The sequence below is a fragment of the Salminus brasiliensis genome, chromosome 8 (genome assembly GCF_030463535.1).
Source record: "Salminus brasiliensis chromosome 8, fSalBra1.hap2, whole genome shotgun sequence".
NCBI lineage: Eukaryota > Metazoa > Chordata > Actinopteri > Characiformes > Bryconidae > Salminus > Salminus brasiliensis.
The window spans coordinates 7,874,537-7,898,632 of record NC_132885.1 but is presented as its reverse complement, the minus strand read 5'-3'; the positions used below and the strand labels follow the sequence as shown (position 1 = coordinate 7,898,632).

Sequence of the window (24,096 nt, the reverse complement as noted above, 5' to 3'; positions counted from 1 at the left end):
AGCCGCCAGATAAAGCCAACTGAATATAAACCAAGATCCATTCATTCCATTTTTATTATTAAATGTAAAAAATAATATTGTAATCTAACATCAGACAAAAACTATCCGGTTGCGCCATCATGAAAATGAACAGTTAAAACTGGATGCATGCCAGCACTCAGAAACTCAAATCACTGCTCAATTTCAAGTCAAGTCAAGTCAAGTCAAGTCAAGTCAAGTGGGGTTTTATTGTCATTTCAACTACATAAAGAGTACATAGTGAAACTCCAGGACCATGGTGCAACACAGACACAGTGCATACAGAACACAAGTGCAACACAGTAATAGTGCAGACAGACAACACAACACAGTACAGAATAATAAGCACATCACGGTGCTCCAGTCCGAATTCTGCTTTACCACAGTAAATTAAAGTCAAATCCAGACTAAAGAAAGCCTTTCTTTCACACACTCACACACAAGGTGCCAAACCTTTGCAGGAGGGGCACACCCACTGAAACACACACAGCCTGTACGTGCAGACTGGCAGCTATACTCAGTCCTGGCTGCCTAAAGAGCAGAGAGCGTGCCAGCACATTGAGCAATAATAATAAAGACCATTCATTTATTTATACATTTATATAATAATCTATAATGTATTATTAATAAAGATAACACTAATACAATTAAGTAGCAATAAAGAATGGTATTTAATTTTTAGAAATCTAAAAATATACAATATATAGTTTATAGAATAATAAAAAAATAAGAAAGTTCAGAAAAATCAGCACATTGCTGTCTCTCTGTTCCTAAGAAGAGGGCCAGTTTGTGGTCTGCAGATATGCAGCTGGACTCAGCAGTGTGAACCTCTCCCAGGCGCACAGCCACAGGACCTTAGTTTGGGTAACTGGTGGCAGTTCATGAGACCGCAGATTCTCTGAGCGGCAGAGAGAGAGAGAGAGAGAGAGAGAGAGAGACAGAGAGAGAGAGAGAGAGAGAGAGAGAGAGAGAGAGAGAGAGAGAGAGAGAGAGAGAGAAATAAAGAGAGAGAGAGAGAGAGAAATAAAGAGAGAGAGAGAGAGAGAGAGAGAGAGAGAGAAAGAGAGAGAGAAATAAAGAGAGAGAGAGAGAGAGAGAGAGAGAAATAAAGAGAGAGAGAGAGAGAAATAAAGAGAGAGAGAGAGAGAGAGAGAGAGAGAAAGGGAAGTGAAAAGCGGAGCTTATGGGACTGCGAGCTAGGTGGGTGTGTATGGGTGGGGAAAGAAGGTAGGGTTATTCTCCACCCCGCTTCTCTCCTGACGCGCTGTGGCTGTACGCACTCCCTATGGACACACACAGCTGAGCTTCAGAAATGCTGCTCCGAGTTTCTTTGCTTTTAGCATTGAGCCCTTTGTGGTTCACCTGGGGAGAAGGTAAGCGAGTGAATCTGCCTGTTTCGTGAGTTTGTCACTGTCATTTCAACAGATACTTGTTGTGGTCGGGGTGAGAGTGGGTGAGAGTGGGTGAGAGTCAGCTTCTTAGCTGCGTAACTGTTTAACCCTGTTCTTGAAGGCAGATGCGCTGTACATAGAGCACCCTCTAAATAACCTCTAGCGTTGGCTAGAGGGGTATAAAGCCCCCTAGTATTGAGCTGTGGAGCAGTGGAAGAACAGTCTCCTCTGAAATTATGGTTAGTGCTCCATCCAATACGTCTGGGATAAGTTAGGGAGTTGGGGGTGGTGATGGGTGGTGATTATCCAAAATCCTGACCTTACTAACACTCTTGTTGGTGAATGCAAACAAATCCTTACTGCAGTGGAGGGGTGAGCAGGTGTCCCAATACTTTTACTATACTATACTCCATGTAGTGTATTTGCTTTAATGCCATTCTTTGAGGTCGGGGAAGTTCTGTCCGCGCTGGTCTGTAATCTTCCTCTAGAGCAGGGGTGGACAGTGAGGGCCGAAGTCCAGTACAGCTGGTTTTCCTGCTCCAACAGACCTACCAAACCTGGCAGCTGATTTGCAAATTGAAGTGTGCTTGAGGGGAGCGGCAAAAAACGTACAGGGGCCTGCTGTAGGACAGGAGTACTTCTGCTGGGGTTACGTAACATGCTGGATGTGTTCTTCTGTGGAAATCCTGTTCTGTGGAAACCTGTGGATGCCTTTAGGCGGTTTGTTAGCAGAGCTTGTATCATCTCAGTTCATCTTCCTCTGGAGATGGCCTTCTTCTTTAAAAAGGAGAGTCTGTAACCACCGTCTTTAGTTGTAACAATGAAATATTTTATTTCAATCAAAAGAACAGTGTGGAGAGAGTCTGCCAATTCTGAGTGCCCCTCGATCTCTCTCTCTCTCTCGACATAGGAATACCTATGCACTGTGGACTATGTGCATCACATCTGCTTACAGTTATGTTAGCCTGTGACTAACCCACTGCTTACAATGCTTCCCTTTGTCACAACCAAATGTTGTGGGAGAGTTGTGGGACATACTGAGTCATGTTTGGGGTCAGAAACATCTTGAGAACCATCCTTCAGGATAGGAAGATATTCCCATCCCTCAGATCCTGTGAATGTGTTGGGTGAATAAGACCTAATCCAGCCTGGTGTCCTCATGTCAGCTCTTGGTAATCGTTGTGGAGTGAAGTAGTGAAATTGTCATGGTAGTCATGTTGATCATTGAGGTGTAATGATTTTTGTGTTATGATAAAGAGCCCTTTGACTTCACTTAAGGATCACCCTGGGTGAAGTGTCCAGGTGAACCCTAAAAGTGAATATGTTGGACAGATGACGGAGGAATAAACCTGTCTGAGGACAGGACACAGCTTACAGCTAAAACTAATGAGTATCTTTCAGTTGCTTAGAGCTATGTAACTTTAAGGAAACAGTCACTGTGTCCTATTACAAAAGACAAGATGGTGCAGGATGGTGTCAAATGTCTTGAAAATGATTTTGCGGAAACTTTGATTGTGTCCTGCTGTTCTCCGCTACTATCAAGGAAGGTATGCAGACTCTGGCAGAGATTTACACTGCAAACAAAAACACTTAACTCTTAACACCAACAGCCAAACATTGTGCAAAGGGATATAAAAGTTCTGGTAAATTTCCAGTGAATTGCTAGTATCTTTCCAGGGGAAATATTTCAAAATGTACATTTTCCATGGAAATGTTGAGAACTTATTAGAATTTATTGGAATTAATATTGGAAATATTGGATAATTTAAAGTAATTATATCATGCACTTTCATCAATGTACCATAAGGCATAACAATACAAATAAACATACCATGGGAATTAATGGGAAGTAATGGGAATTACCTGGAATTAAAATGGGAATATTCAAAGCAAAAGATAAGAAACTTACATATAGTTGGGAAAAATAATAAAAACCATAATCTTGGCTAAAATAATTAGATTTGATACCAAAACAGTTGAATATCAAAGCTGCTCCTTAACCCTAGGCACATGGCACATTACACACTGAAGGGCTTTGAATATTCCCATTTTATTCCCATTACTTCCCATTAATTCCCATAGTTACCTGTTTATTCCCATTAATTCATATAGTAACCCGTTTATTCCTGTTAATTCTCATTGGAAATGACTGTTCTGCTGCATAATATATCCACACCTCTGAACGGGCACCACTGGAAGTGGTATTAATGTTATGGCTGATTGGTGTAGATTGGAAAAGGACTGTATGGATTGAATGATTCTTGTATTAAGAAATAAAGCCTGTTGTGTAACGACTGTTGAAATATGTAATTTCATACTCCTCAGATCACCCTAAAAATCATAAAACTGGTAGGAAAATTTCCAAATGTAATATTTTAAATATTATGTTTTATGCACAATCATACAGGAGTAATATAAAGCCTAGTTATCCAAGTCTCTGCATTTCTGTAATCTGAAACTCACTGTAAGCTACATCTGCCTGCCAGATGAGTCAGCAAAAACCCATAATCTGAACTGAACTTCTAATGAAAGCATTCGGCTACTTTAACTTGCACTTATTGCTGACACGTGCAAATGCACACACACTTACAGCTTGGTTAGTCCCTGTAGAGCAGTACTGCCAATGCAACAGGACTCTCTGGAGCAGATAAACATTATGCCTGAGAAGAGGGATGGGCTAGAGGGTTGTAAAGTGCCCCAGCTGTGGAACAGTAAAATGACTGTGTGCTCTGGAATGATGGTTGGTGCTCCATCCACTACTTTTGGCATGAGTTGGGGATGAGGTGGGGTGGGGATAATCCAACATCCTGACCTTACTACAGCTCCTGTTGCTGAATGCAGTCACATCCACACAACAATGCTCCTCCAAAATCTAGCAGGAAGCCTTCCCGCTACTCCAACTTCTGTTACTCCAACTAATTTTTAATTCCCTTAATTTTGGAAAGAAAGAAGGAATGATCAGGTGTTGATCTCCATACCTTTGTCCATGTAGTGTGTGTGAAACCATCACAACAAGAGTACAAACAAGCAGCTTCTGAAAAGATATTATTTCATAATTTTTTACACAACTTCTACAACTAATTTCAGACCAGACAAGTCTCCAAATCTTTAATGTGTCAGAGGAGGCTTCTTGAAACCAGTGGGAAATGCCCTGAAATGGCATTAAAAAAACCACTGAACAGTAATCACGATTTAATGGGTGACGCTTTGTGCTTGTTTGTGTCATAAAGTACTTACAATGGGGTAAACCTCCTACGTGCAACTGCTAAAGCTAATTGGTCTTAAACCTTTAAAAAGCCTACTTTTTACTCAAAAAAAGACTTTTGGAGGTTCTTCAGTTTGAAACTGAGGAGGAACCTTCAAGGAACCTTTTTTCTTCTAAAAGTCTTCTCTTGAAGGTTCATCAAAGCACCTTAAGAGGTTTCTCCACAGTCTCAAACTGAAGAATCTCCAAAAGTTCCTCAAGGATCTTTTACCTTTAACAGTGTAATCCGCCTTAGTGTGTATTAAGCCTTTAAAGGATAAACAAAAAATATATAGACACAGATAATATATGTGATAGTGCTTCCTAATGTTTGGACCTTGTTGCTCTGCTCCTGCTTAGAATATTAAAGAAACGAGTCGTCTTTAACTTTTATATTTGCTCTTATTTGTACTTTTGTATTCTTCCACACAGTCCCCCTCAAAGTCTGCTGTGTTGAGAATCCAACCTACACCGAGGAATACCGGTGTATATCCAATGGGGACGCAGCAGTAACTAACTACACCTGGTATAAGTAAGTACAAAATTTAAATAAAATTAAGCTACTAAAAAGGCAATGAAATATAAGTTTAAAACTGATGAATAATTTAGTTGCCCAATTACTGTCCTTGTGAACTTAAAGTGAAAATTATATTCAAATTATTATGAATGTTTCAAAACGATCATTTATTAAAATGCTCGTAACATAAATACTCAGCTACTTAAGTTGCACCCACTGCTGACAAAGATGTGCAAACATTTTGCTTCTCCATGTTGCTTCCATGTCACAGTGTGAACTGGGTGGAGTCACATGACCACCCATGCAGTTGTGTGGTTTTAAAGGGACAATACATGAACACACATACTGCAGAAACTACTGAGATTAAACAAAAAAAATAAAATTAATTATATGAATTAATAAATGAAGACTACATCGATTAGAGATTAAAGGTCCTGAATGTCCGTTTTTGCCCAGCCCCACACCCACGCCTTAATTAACCTTAATTAATCAACACCTACAATTAACCTTAATATTTTCCTAATATTAACCTACACTTTAATCTACACCTACACCTAACCAAAATACACTGCTCAAAAACACAATATAACTCCAAGTAAATCAAACTTCTGTGAAATCTGTCCACTGAAATGCCACCCCACACCATTACTGACCCACTGCCAAACCGGTCATGCTGAAGATTGTGGTTGGTGTGGCGCAACAGATAACACCACCACCTACCATTGCGTTACAACAACACCATGTGGGAGACCAGGGTTCGATTCCCGGTCTGGGTGACTATGCTGCGCTACACCAATAAGAGTCATTGGCCCACCTCTGTAATACGAGTAACCTTGTAAGTCGCTCTGGATAAGAGCGTCTGCTAAATGCAGTAAATGTAAATGTAAGAATGTTGCAGGCAGCAGATCGCTCTCCACACATGTGCTCGCCAGAGGTAGCCTGACTGCCATTAGGTACCGAGATGAGATCCTCAGACCCCTTGTGAGACCATATGCTGGTGCGGTTGGCCCTGGGTTCCTCCTAATGCAGGACAATGCTAGACCTCATGTTGTTGTGTCAGCAGTTGCTGCAAGATGAAGGCATTGAAGCTATGGACTGGCCCGCCCGTTCCCCAGACCTGAATCCGATTGAGTACATCTGGGACATCATGTCTCGCTCCATTTACCAACGTCACGTTGCACCACAGACTGTCCAGGAGTTGGTGGATGCTTTAGTCCAGGTCTAGGAGGAGATCCTCATCAGGAGCATGCCCAGGCGTTGTAGGGAGGTCATACAGGCACGTGGAGGTCACACACAATACTGAGCCTCTTTTTGACTTGTTTTAAGGACATTACATCAAAGTTGGATCAGCCTGTAGTGTGTTTTTCCACTTTCATTTTGTGTGTGACTCCAAATCCAGGCCTCAATTGGTTAATACAATTGATTTCCATTGATGATCTTTGTGTGATTTTGTTGTCAGCACACTCAACTTTGTACAGAACAAAGTATTTAATGAGAATATTTCATTTATTCAGATCCAGGATTATTTGTGTGTTCCCTTTATTTTTTTTAGTAGTGTATATACCTTAATCTACAATTTATCTTAATCTACACCTTACATTAACCTAAACCTTAATCTACACCTACACCTAACCTAAACCTATCCTTAATCTACATTTTATCTTAATCCACACCTACACCTAACCGTAATCTACATTTTACCTTAATCTACATCTTAATCTACACATTACACTAATCTACACCTAAACCTAATCTTAATATATACCTTAATCTACACCTAATCTTAAACTAGACCTTAATCTACACCTAACCCTAATCTAACCTTAACATATACCTTAACTCACACCTTAGTCTGCATCCTTACCTTACCATATACCTTAACCTACCCCTAACCTTAATCTACACATTAGTCCACATCTAACTTTACCTATACCTTAATCTACACCCTAATCTACACCTAAAATTAATCTACACCTTTGTCAACACATAACTTTAATCTACACCTTAGTCTACATCTAACCTTAACCTATACCTTAACCTACACCCTAATCTATACCTAAGATTAATCTACACCTTAGTCTACATCTAACCTTAATCTACACCTTAATCAACACCTACCCTTAATCTACACCTTAGTCTACACCTAACCTTAAACTACACCTTAATCTACCCCTAACTTTAACCTATACCTTAACCTAGACCTTAATCAACACCTAACCTTAATCTACGCCTTAGTCAACACCTAACCTTAATCTATACCTTAGCCTACACCTAATCTTAATCTACACCTTAGTCTACCCCTAACTTTAACCTATACCATAACCTAGACCTTAATAAACACCTAACCTTAATCTACACCTTAATCTACACCTAACCTTAACCTACACACTAATCTACACCTAAACCTAATCTTAACCTAACCTTAATCTACAGCTAACTTTAACTGTAGTGAGGAGTCCTTACTGTTTCTCCATAAATGTCAGGCCATTATTTTCTTTATCAGCTCTTTGGCAGCTCTTTGGCAGGATCTTGCCAAAACATGTGGTCAGTCTTTCTGTTTTTCAGCATATCTGACCCAGACTATGTCATAGGTGCTTGGGAACTGTGTGAAACTAACGTTCCTCGTAGAGGAAGCAGAAAGGGCAAAGTTGTGTTCTCACATTAGTTTCACTCTCACAGATGTCCGATCCTGCTTTTTTATACTAAAATTACTTTTGGCTTGAGTACAGACTCTCACAGACACGTCCTCACAGTGTCACACTCTCTGCGCTGCTACTTCCCTGATTATAAATGAAGACATGCCTCTATTTGTCCTGATCTTTGTACTCTGGGTAAACCACAAAGTGAATCACACCCATAATACAGTACCATCTCTAACCTTATTGATTTACTCAGTGGTATATAGTCCTACTTGAGTAAAATATTAACAACGTTCAAGGGTTCTTTTTCATGCAGGATCAAGCACAGTGTGATGGCATGATGCTAGCACTTTATTTTGACCCAGATGCTATTAAAGAGGTTGGAATAGAGAGCTGCTGCTGGTTTATTGTATCCAGGGTTCAAGACTGGGACTCTGACAGTAGTCTCATAGCTCAAATACAACCCTGCATTTATGCATATATCATCCCTGTCCAGTAAAAGCCTTGATTTTTCATGATGAATGGGCCAATAGAAATGCTCCAAAATTACCTGGAATCTTTTTTTTTACATTGACTCCCAATGAAAGCTAAGGTTTTTTCCTTCTCCTGTAAAGTTGTTGTTCTGGATATACAAGGCCTTTGCATGACAGTGACAATATGCAGCCTAGCTTGTACTATTTAGACAAATTACCCAAGATCCCATATGCTGTGTGGTTTATGATATCCTTTGATCTCATTGGCATCTTTCAGACATTAGACAAAAGGGTTTGTCAATTTCAGTCACACCCAGTACTGAAGGGTGTGTAAAAACATGCCAGCTGTGCACAGATTAGGGTGTGTGATGGGTTGTAATGAGAAGCTCTGTAAACATGACACCTACAATGATTTTTGGGAGGAATAATGGTTTGGAGTCGTAGGCCGACTCCTGAACTAACATTTCATAAATGGGTGATGATTAAATCCATATTATCTATCTATCTGTGTACCTATCTATCTATCATAATCTACACACATGGACAAAATTGTTGGTACACCTCAGTTAATGAAAGAAAACCATAAGACCATCTCCACGCAGCTTGATGTTCCTGTGACTACAGTTGCACATATTATTCAGACATTTAAGATCCATGGGACTGTAGCCAACCTCCCTGGATGTGGCCGTAGGAGGAAAATTGATGACAAATTAAAGAGACAGATAATACGAATGGTAATGATACGAATGGAACTTTTTGCCAAGACACATCAGCTCTATGTTCACAGATGGAAAAATTAAGCATATCAAGAAAAGAACACTGTCCCTACTGTGAAACATGGAGGAGGCTTTGTTATGTTCTGGGGCTGCGTTGCTGCATCTGGCACAGGGTGTCTTGAATCTGTGCAGGGTACAATGAAATCTCAACACTATCAAGGGATTCTAGAGAGAAATGTGCTGCCCAGTCTCAGAAAGCTTGGTCTCAGTCACAGGTCATGGGTCTTTTTACAACAGGCAACAGGATAATGACCCTAAACACCCAAGAATGGCTAAGAGGAAAACATTGGACTATTCTGTAGTGTCTTCTATGAGCCCTGATCTAAATCCTATTGAGTTTCTTTGGGAGGAGCTGAAACATGCCGTCTGGAATAGATACCCTTTAAACCTGAGACAACTGGAGCAGTTTTTCTCATGAGGAGGGGACCATTTTGGGTTTTTCTATCATTAACTGAGAGGTACCAACAATTTTGTCCACATGTGTATATCTTGCTATACACTATATGGACAAAAGATACACACCTCTTAATCATTGAATTCAGGTGTTTTATTCAGTCCCATTGCCACAAGGTTAAAAAACCAAGCACCTAGCCTGTCTTTCCACACATTAGTGAAAGAATGGGTGTTTCTGAAGAGCTCACTGAACTCCAGTGTGGTTCTGTATGTAGTAGGAGCCATAGCTGCAACAACAACAACAAGTCAGCTGGTGAAATTTCTTCCATAGATCTTCCCCTATCAGCTGTGAGTGGTATTATTATTGAACAGTGGAAGCTTTTAGGAACCACATAGAGCAACTCAGCCACCGAGTGTCTTTCAGACCATGTAAAGTTCCAGAGCAGGGTCAGGGCCGAGTGTTGAGCTGAGCATAGTGCAAAAAAGTCTCCAACGCTCTGCTGACTCAATAACTGCAGCGCTCCAGACCTGTTGTTAGAGCTGCAAAGGGGGATCAACTCCATATTAATGCCAATGGGTTTAGAATGAGATACCATAAAAGCTTATGTAGGTATAATGTGTATGTGTCCCAATACTTTTGTCCATATAGTGTATTTACCATATTTCTACATATATACATACATATATATTCATATACCTCCTCTTATTTGTTTATGCATGTTTTGCTCCTACACTCTTCTGTCTGTTTAGATGTAGATGCCAAAAAAAACATTTTTTGAATGTTTTGTTGGTAAGAAAATCAGTCTTTGCTGTTAAGAGCACTGCAGCTCCCCGTGATTCTCTTGATGGCTTATTAAACAGCAAATCTCAAATCTAAAACTAATTATAGTCTATTCAACAAAGACAAAAAGACTTGATAAGGACTGGTTGACTGAACTGTTGGATGTCCTGTCAGAAATAGCTCTCAAACTGCTCATTGTCAGACAGTGAAGCATCCCACATTATTGCAGGATTCGATCAGACCAATACTGATTTGTGAGTGTGGCGACACACAGAGAATTACCAGTAACGGACCAGCCCCTCCATATTTGATGGCAATGGTCAAAAGCCGATCCGCACCAAGAGCCCTTCCAGCTTCAAGTACGGCTCGGCTCGACCCACCATCCCTCAAAAACCGCGGAAGACAAGCGTCCAGGCTTTTTTCTTTCCTGCAACAAAGTGGTGGAATGAGCTTCCCCTGGGTGTCCGAACGGCCGAGTCGCTCGCTGTCTTCAAACGCAGACTGAAGACCCTCCTACGAATAGCAGAGTACTATGGTCACCTTATTGTCTTGTGTTTAGTAATGTCTAAAGCTTAGAGGTATCTTTGAACCATTAGTCTATTCTAACTAGCCAAGGTTTTTCTTGAGTAAATAGCAAAGCACTTTGTAAGTCGCTCTGGATAAGAGTGTCTGCTAAATGCCTTAAATGTAAATGTAAATGTAAATGAAAAATGTCGTTATGTGTGGGGTCCTTCATGCTTTCAGGTTAGGTTAGGATTTTGTAAGATCTTGTAGCGGGGACCAGGGGATTTCATGTTAAGTAAAGAATGCTTTCAATAAGGGTGGAGGCAGCGACGTGAGATCCGCAGTAGTCACAGGGGGCCCCCCACCCGTTTCCGCTTAATGATCCTTGCTCCGGTCTCCATATGTGAGGAATCTTTTGTGTGTTCTCCTCGTGTTTGTGTGGGTTTTTTTTCCTGATACCCCAATTTCCTCCTACTTTCTGCTGTGTTTTCTGCTGTTTTCCCATGTCCTCTTTATCACACAGCTGTGTTTTGTTTGTGTTCTTGTCCACTCTTGTGTTTTTGTTTCCACCCTAGCCCTAGCCTACCCTTGCCGTCTTTGTACTCTTGTCCGCTCGTTGTCTTTCTCAGATCTTTCTCCTTGTGTCCTTGTGTCGCAGGTCAGCTCATGGTGCGTGTTAGTGCGGCCTGTTTGTACTCAGGCTGTTTCTTTTATTTATTGTCTGATGTTTTCTTTTTGTTTTAGTTCTAATAAATGTTATTTGCATTTACGTCCACGTCCACCTCCAAGCTTCACAACCATGACATGGTTAATGTTGGATGTTGGATATTTAGAAATTTTACAAATGTATTATTGTGTTTAAGTTCTTTTATATTACATTGTCTATAAAATTGTTGACCCCCTTGGAGGTTTCATCTTTCCCGTTTTCATTAAGGACATCATAGTGATTTTTTTAAATGTATAAAAAATACTTTCTAATGTCTAAAGTCACAAATATTTGGACACGTAGTCAATGCCATGGATTTGACAAGCATCCCACACATACACTCTCACATCTTCTGATGCATCTTGTTTCTGTCTGTCTTTCTGTGTAGGCAGGACCAGAAAGGTCTTCCTGAAGGGGTTATGGCAGAAGGAGACACACTGCACTTCCTAAAGTGGACTTATGACATTAGTGGAACATACATCTGTGTGGCCATCAACCAGAAGGGCGTAAACTCTGCTTCATTCTACACCTACATCCAGAAAAGGGAAGAGTGCTTCTGTAGCTGGATTTTAAAAAAAGGTAAAGTGGAGCTTTGTCCTGTAGATTAAAGCTCATTCTAGATGGCTTAGATGAGGGGTACCTTCCTGTTTGTGCTCATCAACTATTTCCACCTTCTTAATTCCTTAAATGGTCATGACCTGCTGCCAGATTCATGCTTCTGTTACTCACTTCTACAATGTGAGCTAGCTCAACCAGTTTATATTAATATATATTAGCGAATATTAAGCATATGTGTGTAATAAGTCATGTCATAAGAGCTGACGCGCTCTGAGGAAATTCCAGGTCACTTTACCAGCTAACAGATGCCTGGATTCTCACACGTAGCACCATAATGGCCATAATGGTTGTGAATTAGACTGCTGAAACACTCGGCTTCCAGTTTTGTAATTTTATTAATATGCCTAGCGTTACACTAATTCGCTTAAATTAAGCATCAGTTAGGATCATTCTTAAGACCTGATTTGTTTTTGCAACTTTTTCTGCAGTTTTAGGGCTGTGGACTCTGCTGAAGCTCCCTCATGGATTCTCCCAGTCTCCTCAGTGCTGATCTCCAGGACTGGACAGAAATTAGCCTAGTCATGTAGTCATGGACCCTTTGCCAGTCAATGCAGGCCTTTTACTACCAGGGACAAGATGACCTACACAAATGAGTTGTCGTAAAAAATAGACTGTTGGTGATGTAGAATAGCAATGAGCATTACGACGGGCCCCTGCGCAGGGTGTAAGGTTGGGGGCCAAAAGAGTTGAGAGCATAAGGGTCAAAGCCTACCAGGTCTATTAAATACTTCAGCTTGTAGTCCTCTTATAAGCCTCACAGGGCCTATAGTTCAGTTGGTGTTTGGTGACCAGTGGGTGAAAAATAAAGGTCACCAGCCTGTCTTGTCACTGTGTTTGGCTGACTACCAGACAGGGTCACAGTGGTCAAGCCCCTTCTCTAGGGACATACCACAGTATGCATACATGGATGATGGATTTCGTTTTGTGTATTTATACATAAAGCTGTGGCCTTCACAACTTGTTCAAATTTAAAATTGTGTATCGAAGCCTAGTCTTGACCCAAACGTTTGCCAATGACTACACTGGAAATTCTAGGCTTATGCTCCTGGCCCGCAGAGGTTACAAAGCTCAGCTTCTTATTATTTGGGGGGAAATTTTAAACCAGTAAGACGACTATTAAGCAATTTCTTCTACATTTACATTCATTGTGTTGAGCAGAAGCTCTTATCCAGAAGTACTTTGCTATTTGATTAAAAAAATATCCCTATCTAGTGTGAACAGATTAGTCTAAAGAGACCTCTAAGCTTAGATACTACCAAATACAAATGTCTATATGGAAACCAAAATACAAAAGCTGCACAATACCCAACCACTATATGCATATACTACACTGTGCCTGACTCTTTAAGTAGGGCACCCACATGCCACAACTTCTCTTAAGAGATGGTCTTCAGCAACTCTGCTGAGGAGGCTCATACCACCATCTTGGTGTCAGCACAGAGAAAAGTCTAGATGCTAGTCCCTAATACAATTTGAATGATTGTGGGTCAACCCAAGCAGGTGTCTGAAGGTGGAAGGGGTCCTGGTAAATATTAGGTTTTGGTCATTGTTCTTAGGTGTATTTTTGGCTTGGTAAGCCAGAATCAGGTCTTTAAATCTGATTTGTGAATATGCACATTGATGTTCATAAGCTATTGCTCACATGTTTGCACTATGCAGATTTTTTTGCACCGCAAGCAATGCCACATCCTGCTCCTCAGGGTATCTACAGGATGTTATTCACAGCAGTTGAGTAATGACCACAAAACATTAGTTTAGACACTGCTTTCTGTTCTCATCAAGATCAGTTTCCATTTCTGTTTAATTATACCAATAGCAAATAAAATAGAAAATAAGAGATGCCAAATTAGAAGATTTTAATGGAGTTAAAAAGAAAAAACATGCATTGTTTGGTTCCTCATGGTTTTCTTCATTATTGGTTATTATAAGTTTACATTTTAGACATTACAATGGCTTAAGCACAAAGGCTTAAGCCTCTTCATCATGCTCTGAAATGGATGTAACCAGAGTGAAGACTGCCATGGTGTACTGTAAAAGAGAACAAGCTTATAAGGTTGTCCAATGGGTAGCTGTTATAGTTCAGAAGCATAGAATAGCATAGAAGAAAAGGTGTTTCTAGTTTAGGTCTCACTTTACTTGGATGATCCATTGTAGATGCCTCATAGATGCTCACCTGACCATCAACTAACATTCAGCTGAATCTTTATTAAATCCAACCAAACTCTAGGTTGACTGTAAATGGTTTGTCTGTTGAATGTAATTCTAACCCTTACCTTAACCCTACCCTTATCCCTTGAATCAACCCTAAATCCTGACCCCAACCCGTACCCTTGAATCAAATTTAAATCCTAACCCTAATCCTTACCTTTCAATCAACCCTAAATCCTAACCCAGCTTTTTTCTGTCCTGCAACGCTGAAGTCCAACGCTCGCTGTCTTCAAATGCAGACCAACTCACCTCTTCAGAGAGTACTTGGGCGAATAGTAGAGTTTTATGGTCTCCATATTGACTTGTGTTTAGTAGTGTCTAAAATTAAAGGTATCTTTGAATTTTTAGTCTATTTAAACTAGCTGAGGTTTTTCTTGAGTAAACAGTGAAGCTTTTTTGTAAGTCGCTCTGGATAAGAGCGTCTGCTAAATGCTGTAATGTAAATGTAACTCCAACCTCAACCTTCCCCTTAACCCTAAATCTTAACCCTAACCCATAACCTAAACCTTTAATCAGTCCAGTCCATCACAAAGCTATCTCACCGGTCTCATCACACAAGATATCACATCGCACCTCCACCTCATACGAACACACTGTGACATCTGCTCAGTCACACTGCACCCACCAAAGACCCTTCCCACTTACACCAGTGTCTACATGTTACTATTAGTGTAAGCAGGTCACAGATTATATATTAAAGCTGTACATTTTAAACAGTTTGTATTAAGTGTGTATAGTATAGTGCATGTATAGTGTGTGTAAATTGTTCAATATAAGTTCTATATAAGTATTTTTTTTGTATATATTTGTGATTTGTTATATATATATATATATATATATATATATATATATATATAACATATATATATATATATATATATACACAGCTCAGATTAATTTAATAGGAATTCAGTTGCATTGTAGTTGAAGGTCAGGTGAGCATCTATGAGGTATCTACAATGGACCATTCAAGTGTCCTTCGACCTTTGTTTACTTACCTGAGCTGTGTGCTTGATGGATTTTCTTGAACCTAAATCATGAGAGGCATTTATAAAGAAATGGCATTTATAACAATGGTTTTGAGTTTCGGTGCTAAAATCTTCTCTCATTTTAAAAAATAAAGATGCTTCAACTGGTTCTTTTATGGGATGGGGGGCAGTAATCACTGGGCACTGGGATATTGATGACAGGGTAGAAGTACAAGTATAATATAGGGTAAAAGTAGAAAATCCTTGAGGAGCTTTTGCAAGTTCTTCAATTTGAAACTGTGGAGGAACCTCTTATGGATCTTTGAGGATCCTTCAAGAAAAGGAGTTTAGAAGAAAAAGGTTCCTTGAAGGTTCTTCAAAGCACCTTAAGATGTTCCTTCACAGTTTAACAGTGTATGTTCGCTAACTGCCATTGCTGCCACTGTTGGGCTCTTAAGCACGGCCCTCGCTGCTCGCTGCAGTGATGGAGGCCCACTGCTCTGGGCATGTGTGCCTACTAGGGTATGTGTGTGTTCGCTGCATGGATGGGGGAAAGGCGGAGGCCAAATTCAGTCTGTATTCAACACACATGGGGAATGTCTTTGTTTCTTTTGGATTCATAAAGAACCATGTTCGTGATAGAGATGGGTGTGGGGTGTGAGGAATCTTTTAAAGGTCTAAAGACATCTCTATTATAAACATGCTTCTTTATGGAATTTCGAACCAATGAAGCACCTATATTTTAAAGAGTGAACTTTGATGAACTGCTTGTACAAAAACTCAACTGCTTTAAATACCAAAACAACTGAAAAATGCATTATTTCACTTACATGTATTTTCCTGTACCAACAGCAAAATGATTAACATCATGATCATTGCCAGGCCAAGGACACCAGAGCAGATTATAACGTAGGGCATCCACCCAGCACCCGAGTTACTCACAGTGAGAGGGGTGAAAGCTGGTCAAGGGAAGAGTAATGCAGGTGTAAAAGGTTTGACATGAGTGAATGGAGAGAATACAGAAGGGCTACATGAGTAAAAGCATCGGCAAACCAAAACCTGGTAACTTTACAGGAGAAGAAAGGCCTATGTCTAAATGTTTGTGGACACCCCTTCTAATGAACACATTCGGCTAGGTTGCACCCATTGCTGACACAGATGTGCAAACGCACACACAGCTTGTCTAGTCTCTGCAGAGAAGTACTGTAAATAGAATAGGACTCCCTGAAAGAGGGGTATAAAGCTACAATCCACCCCCCCCCCCCCCCAGCATTGAGTAATCTAGGAAGTTGAGGGAGGATGAGGTGGGGTGGGAAATTATACAACATATTGATCACACTTGATCACACTAAGGCTCTTGTCGCAACTGAATGCAATCAAATCCTCACAGCAAAGATCCAAAATCTATTAGAAAGTCTTTCCTGGACAGTACAGGTAGTTAATCCAACAAAAGCAGGATACATGTTTTAAAAGAAATTAATGAGCAGGTGTCCCAATACTTTTGTCCATATAATGTACATTCTATACACACTCTAAAAAATCAAATAACTGAAATATACCATAACCAAAGCTGATGTAGAAGACTTCCAACTCTTAATTGCGAACAATGAATTAAAATGAATAGCCAATGATTACTCTTACACTGACCAGCCATAACATTAAAACCACTTCATCTACTTCTTCATCTACTATCTTCATCTACAGTGCTGCAATTCATTAATTCTTTTTTAATGCAGGATTTGCTGTTTGACAGATATAGATTACTTTCAAACTTTTATTTGCTTTCCTTTGCATTTGTTTACTTTTATTGTAAACCTGTTATTGGTTTATACGGGTGCTTTTATTTTATAAAACATAAAGGATAAAATCAAAGCTGGTGCTCTTACTTCCATTGTCAGACTCCAGGACAGTATCTGTGGGAAATGATTAAAACTTTAGATCAGCATTTACTTTTATCACTGTCACTAATCTCAGCCAAACTTTCTACTAAATTAAACACTGTCATAAGAAGCAGAACACTGTCGACTTCATTTCTCACCTGAAACAGAGATGTTAATGTTGTGGCTCTCTAATATAAAACCAGGCACTGAAGCTACACATCTATACAGTCCTTCATCACTGCTGGATATGCTCCTGAAGATCAAATATGAGATGATTTCCTTCTCGTGTGCAGTCGACCGCTCCTGAGTAACTGTTATTTGACCTGTTTCATTGACGGGTGTCCCCTTATCTTTATCATCATATCTGAACCACTTCACAGATGGTATCTCCTCACAGTATCTCACAGGGCAGGAGATTGTAACAGGGCTGTTCCTGAAGACTCTTAAAATTGTCTTCCGAGCTCTGACTTCAGGAGCACATCCACCTTCAGAGCCTACAGGAAACAGAGAAACACTTAGACTTACTCTTTAGGAAGTCATAGACGTGTTTATGGTGTTTTGCGTTTGGTGATGAATCAATGGAGGACTGAAAATGAACTAAAAATCAGATGATTGCTGATTTCTGTGAGGTGGTTTTTTTTTGTAAGGTGTGGTTTTACTGAACCTGTACATGCAAATCCTTCTATATCGTACAAACTCAGTCCTGGCACATGACCCATTCACATCAGTGTGCTTCTCCTAGAAACTATCTTTCAGTAACATCACAGTAAAACCCATCAATCTGCATTAAATAATGGCTGTTTTCGTTTACATCAGTTTGCATAGTGGCATTATGCCTCAAACACAGCGCTTGCTAATTGGACAGAAGTTACCTTACCTTGTGCAACTACATTTGACAAGAGACCAAGAACCACAAGGACCAGGATCTTCACTAAACGTTTATCCATTGTGATTGAAGGGCTACAGAGATACGCAGAGGTTCATTAGCAAATACACAATGCAAGTACAGCTTAACACCTTCAGATTCATGTGAGGACCTAATCATTGTGACCAACACACGCTTCCGCCACCTCCACCCCTTCTCTTTCTCCCTCTCTCTCTCTCTCTCTCTCTCTCTCTCTCTCTCTCTCTCTCTCTCTCTCTCTCTTTCTCTCTCTCTCTTTCTCTCTCTCGCTCTCTCTCTTTACTGATGGGTTACATAGTTGACATCCGTAACCATGTGGGCCTGTTTGAGCTTGCAAGCATGTGGTATCTTAGAATTACTTTTATATATGAATATAATTACTTTTTAATATTATAGTGTTAAAATTTTGTAATTATAATAATAGTACTGGAGTAACACTGCCCAGCCAACATGCTCATGTGAGGCTCACATGGGTGGAAAATGGGTTAAGTGGGTTCCAGTTGGGCATAGGCTCTGAGTAGGTTATTACTGGGACCCAGTTGGGCTTCCCAAATGGGCCCCACCATTACAGTTCACCTTAATTTTACATGGGTCCCATCTAGGCCCCGTATACCATATACAACTCAGAAGGGGCCCATGGTCCCATCACTGACGCTGGTGGGCATCCATATGTGGAGTGAACGTGGAACCAGAAGACAAAACTTTCTCATTTCTAGTTGGGCTGGCTATACAGACTCTACATAGACATGTTAGCTGGGTGTTGACCATCAATTAAACCATGGAGACACAGATTTTAACACATATCTGGAAAGAAAAGCATGAGGTTTCAAAACTATTGGGCCATTTTATCTAAATAGTAAATAATGAGAAGTTACATACTGGATACTAGTATATTGGTTACATAGTAGAGAAAGCTCTTGTCAAAGCTAGCAAACCGGTAAAACACAACGGCCACTCTGGGAGAAGATAGTGTTGCCGATATTGGAAAGCAACTCATCACTTCCAGACTCTGTTTGACTCTCCAGAGCTGTTTGGAATATGGGTTGCAATGGAAAGCGGACACTTGTTTCGGTTCATTTAACCCTAAAGTTAATTCGTGGCTTTACTAATGCATGGGATTTATGTTTACACTGATATTATATGTGCAGGATTAAACCTTCACATAGAACAGACTAAAACTGAGCATCATTTTAAGCTTTAGGCTAAAACAAACTTTCATTTATGAATGCATATAGACATTCACAGGGTGAATATTACACATACTTTAGCTTATGTGGCCTGGATGGGCTAATGGGTTGTGTAGACACCCCAAAATGTGCTGTAGTAGGTCTAAGAACTTAATACCTTAATTAAAATAATTATTAGCACAACAAATTGCTCAGTCTTCCTTGAATGAAGTGTTGAAAGTAGGCATTAAAACATATGGGCTTTATGTAGACACTTAAACATGTGGAAGAAGAAAAGTGCTTTAAACAAAAAGTAAACATAAATATTTAATTGAAATAATAAAGACATCCCTTCCCGAATGGCAATATGCATGGCGTCATACACAGTATACTTCCCAGCACAACTGCGCTGTCCAAATGCACATGTGATGAATGCCACTGGCCTGAAACTGCTGGGGTGAGACTGCTGGTGTTAAAGTTCAGCTCTGTGGCTCTGTATTCAGGCCCTCCTCGCTTCTCATGTGGCAGAGGCCCATGGGGTAGACTTGAAAAGGAGAGTGGAATCCGTTCCCAGACCGTGGGAAACTGTACATGAACTGAATGACCATATGATGTTGTGTAGATTGGACATACTTTTGGGTGTATGTAACTGAGATGTTAAGCGGTCCAGCTGTGTCTTCTGGACATAGGCGACGTAAGTAATGGTGGGGGCCAATAAATATTACTTATGGATGAAAAGCAGACATCCTGCATATCGGAACGGTCCAACAACATATGACGTATAGTGGGGTATAAAGCATAAGGTATTAAGAGAGAGAGGGAAGAGAAGAGAGGCACCCAGAATTGGCAGACTCTCTCCACACTGTACTTTTGATTGGAATAAAATGTTTCATTGTTACAACTGAAAGACAGTGTTCTCGAGTCTCCTTTTCAAACAAAGTCCTTCTCCGGAGAAAGGCTAATCACAACATTACTATTACTGGTCTCTGCACTCCCACCTCTTCTTTTAGGACTTCAAAGAGTTCTTCTATGTTGTGCCCGCCTACAGTAATTTCAGTCCTCTTCTGGCCTTGTGTATGTAGGTGTTTGACATTTTTGTCTGAACCCAGAGCTTTGCTTTGAGGTTTCATTAATGGGCTGCTTTGACCTAATGACAAGAGAAGTGGGCTTGAGACAAGTAGGTCAACAGCTCACACCCCTTGCATGCTTGCTCACTTTGCTTCCCTTGTATTCAAGTGTTTAATATTCAGCCTCTGCTCATATTAATATTTAGCAGTTCCAACAGCCCTTCAGTAACACCAGTCAGGAAATCACTAATCTGTAATGGCTCATGAATATTTTGCTGCTGTCCAATTAAAAATATGCATCTACATTTTTGTCCATTTTTTTTTTTTTTTTACTTTTCTCCATCATTTGAACCCTGTAGCTGCCCCATACCCTGTGTAAATAATTGTGGATGGATGGACCAACAGAAATGCTCCAAATTTACATATTAATGTATTATTATATAATTATACTTTAAAATCTTTTTACACTGACATGCATTGAAAGGTTTTTCCTCCTCCTGTAAAGTTGCTGTTTTGGAGTTTGCATGTTTTTCATTGGACAGCGACGATTTACAGATGTTTCATCAGTGCCTGCAGAAATGTTGACGTCTTGTAACACGATTTCCAGATGCAAAATGATGTAATGTATGAAAATGCATATAGTGATCATTTATATATACAGATAGCATGAATTTGAGCACATACCTGAATATAAATACGTTGGAATAAGCCTCCTGTGCACATGAACTATGGAATAACTCTGTTGCCAAATGAGGAAACTGTTCTGCTCGAAAACTGTAAATCACAGCGTTCTCTTCCCTCCCTATCTCAACCTTCTTAGCGAAACGCAAGGCCATTCTGATACAGTGGACTTGCTTATTTCAATAGCATCTGTGAGGGAGACTCGCTGCTGTGTTTTGACTATGGGTTCTTGTAGAATATGAAATAACTGAAGACTGTATAAAACGTATTCAGTAGAATACACATTCTTCTAGAGACAATTTTTTTTCTCAGCCTTGCTGTCTAGAATGCATTTCCTCTGCAGCCCCCTCTAATCCCTGTGCTGGCTTTGGAACAACGGTCCCCCTGTATTAAAAAACACTGTGACTGGAGATCTGTTATGTGCTGTTTGTATCTGTGTCTTGTATTTTGAGAGAGTATATGATGGTGTAAGTCTTGGGCAGATTTGACTTGACGGATATCTTTCTGAATATTACATGGAGTAGCTGAGTTATCTTTGCTGAGCGGATCTTTGATGAGCTCCACTTTTACTGTGGGTAAATTTCCACTTACTGGACAAAAAACTGGGAATGCAGGAAGGGGGCATGGGAATGGAAGCACAATGTAGAAATACAGTCACTGTTTGTAGACTTGTACAGACGTCCTACAGAGCCACAGATTTGCAGATTTATTTATCTAGTTTTTGAGGAATGCTTCCCCACTGGCACTCTCTCCTTTTCTGTGCTTTGTTCGTGTTCTTTGTGTTCATGTTACTCAACCCAATGACATTCTGCTGGGTATTACATAAATATGTTTTTCTACCACAGCTCCACAACTGCAGAGAGGAGGGCGTTTCAAAGGGACTTTCTCCAGAAGACTCGGTCAGACGTTTTAGGACAATATGAACACAGACAAATAGACTTAATAACAGTTTGCATCCAAAATGCTAATGCTAAATCCTAATTGATATCTTGCAGTATCAAATAATGTTGTGTATGATGTGTTTATTAAAAAAGAACTTATCAAATGTGGTCCTGCCAATTAACTCACCCCTTCATAACTCCCTCTAGCACTAGCAATGCTCCAGACACTGAAGGAAGGTAAGGACTGATGCAGCATGGACGGGAAGCCGACAAGCTTAGAAGGAAAGCAACAGGTCCACAGCTCCACTGCACCAGCAAACAGATACAGTGCCAGCCAACATCACTTAAGAGTGATGAGGGGAGAGTGCTTCATCTTCCCAACCCTGCTTTCTTAGACTCCGGCCACTAATGGCAAAGCGGCATGGCTCAGGATTCATTGTCAGTTGCCCAGGCCCATAGTGGTAGTGCATTAGACTGGTGAGCTACTTAGAGCCCCCAGTATAATGTGTTTATTAATTTATTTATCAAATGCTGTTGGTTGTTTCTGTGATGTGTTTTCTGAGAGAATGGTCTGCTTTCAGCTCCTAATCCTTTTACAAGTACGGTCCCACCACACAACAATCAGCATTAATTCAACTTTGATTCAGCAAATCCCTCCACTGATGTGTCTTGTGTCTTCCCACAACACACAGCGCATCCCTAAAATTCAGGATCTACAGCAACTCATTCTTTGCGAGCCAGAACTTATTTGGGAAAGGGTTAATAGTCACTCACCCAGAGTCTATGATATTGATTCAAACTGAATAAGCTCAGGTTTTTTTTTATAAAAAAAAACAAAATACTGGAATGCATAATGGACATAGAAACAATCTCCAACTTCTTGAGTGTTGGTCCCTCAAGTGTTTGGTCGCACTTGATGTGTTGGCACATTTAGTTTCACTTCACTACGCACTCATGACTCAGACTAAGTGTCTGCTCAAGTGCCTTAGTACTGGAGCAAACCCACGGAAAACTGGAAAGAAATATATGTTCAAATGTTTGTGGACACTCCTTTCAATGAATGCATTCTGCTACTTTACGTTGGGGCTCGTGAGTACTATGTAATTTCTGTTCGAGTGGTTTTGGTCAGAAACACCCTAAGAAAAAAAAACACTTTATTTACTTCTGTTTTTCTCTCAATAACAGAGAGCAAGTGTATTTACAATTACCACCAACAAAACAAACAAACAAAAAGCACAGGATGAGCATTAGAGGAGAGATATTTGTATCCAGTAAGAAGTATCAGTAGCATGTAGCTTTCTGTATTTTTTTTCACATATGGATACAAGTAAACCCTTAGGAATTAGACTGCAGTGTTTGTGTTGCTGCTGTATAACCACACTGTGAAAGCCGAGGCTTATCTAAAAATCTGAGTTACACAATTGTAAATAGTTGTACATTTGTGGTGCCTTTCGTGTGCACTCGTCACCTTAATTTGTCATTTCCTACAAGTTCTGTAACACCATTTACCATTTTATCATAATACACTGCACCCTAACCTAGACCTCCTCACTAGTGGTGCATTTCATCCCAGTGGGCAACAAACCCCATTGTCTGGGAGGTGTGATGGTGTTAGCATTTTACCTGGACATGCAGCCCATTATTAAACTTTGTTTATTGATAGTAAACTATCTACGTATAAACACGTAGAATTCAGCTTGTGAGGATTAGCTGAGGTGTTAATAGCTGCGTGTATTCACTGGTCTTAGTAATGAGTTCCAATGCGTTATCAGTCACTTTCTGTGTTAGTTAGTTAGCATCGGTCACTGCTGCCTCCTTTTTTCTGAAGGAAGTTTATCCAACGCTTTACTATACTCAGCTCTCCAAGTCACAAGATTTATCTACTCGATTAGTTATGGAAAGTCTGTTAGTGTGTTTACAGATCTATAATGCCATTTATGCTCCGCTGAACTTAGTTTTTTCAAAAAATCTTTGAGAAACAGTGTCAGGCCATCGTTACTACACTCTCCCATGGAATAATCCCAGGATTTGGACCGGGTAATCCTGGTCCAAATAAGGACTTCCCCTCGACCTGTCTCATTTTATTGGCTGACTCATTAAAAAAAGCTGGAGTCGAACATTTTTAAACATGAATTAGAAAAAAACCCTGTTGTAATTGTGTTTGGAAAGGGCAGTATCTTCAGCCATTCAACCAAGAATAACAACTTTGGGACATAGTTTTAATAGGAATTTATTGGTTGTATTTGTGCATCCGTAGTGTATTTAATATCCTTTGTTTTGT

General features: G+C 40.1%; 1 protein-coding gene across 2 annotated transcripts; it reads left to right on the top strand.

The window, feature by feature from the left end:
- Positions 1 to 1,237: 1,237 nt before the first annotated feature.
- On the top strand, positions 1,238 to 21,955 carry LOC140560866 (uncharacterized). Of its 2 annotated transcripts, none has more exons than XM_072685488.1 (4): positions 1,238 to 1,391; positions 5,086 to 5,185; positions 11,831 to 12,021; positions 12,489 to 21,773. In XM_072685488.1, the coding sequence occupies exons 1-4, from the start codon at positions 1,331 to 1,333 to the stop codon at positions 12,548 to 12,550; spliced, it is 414 nt and encodes a 137-aa protein (XP_072541589.1). In that variant the 5' UTR covers positions 1,238 to 1,330; the 3' UTR covers positions 12,551 to 21,773. The 2 variants fall into 2 exon arrangements, with proteins under 2 accessions (XP_072541589.1, XP_072541588.1); XM_072685487.1 differs by lacking the exon at positions 12,489 to 21,773 and adding an exon at positions 21,780 to 21,955 and having other exon boundaries at positions 1,239 to 1,391.
- Positions 21,956 to 24,096: the final 2,141 nt, after the last annotated feature.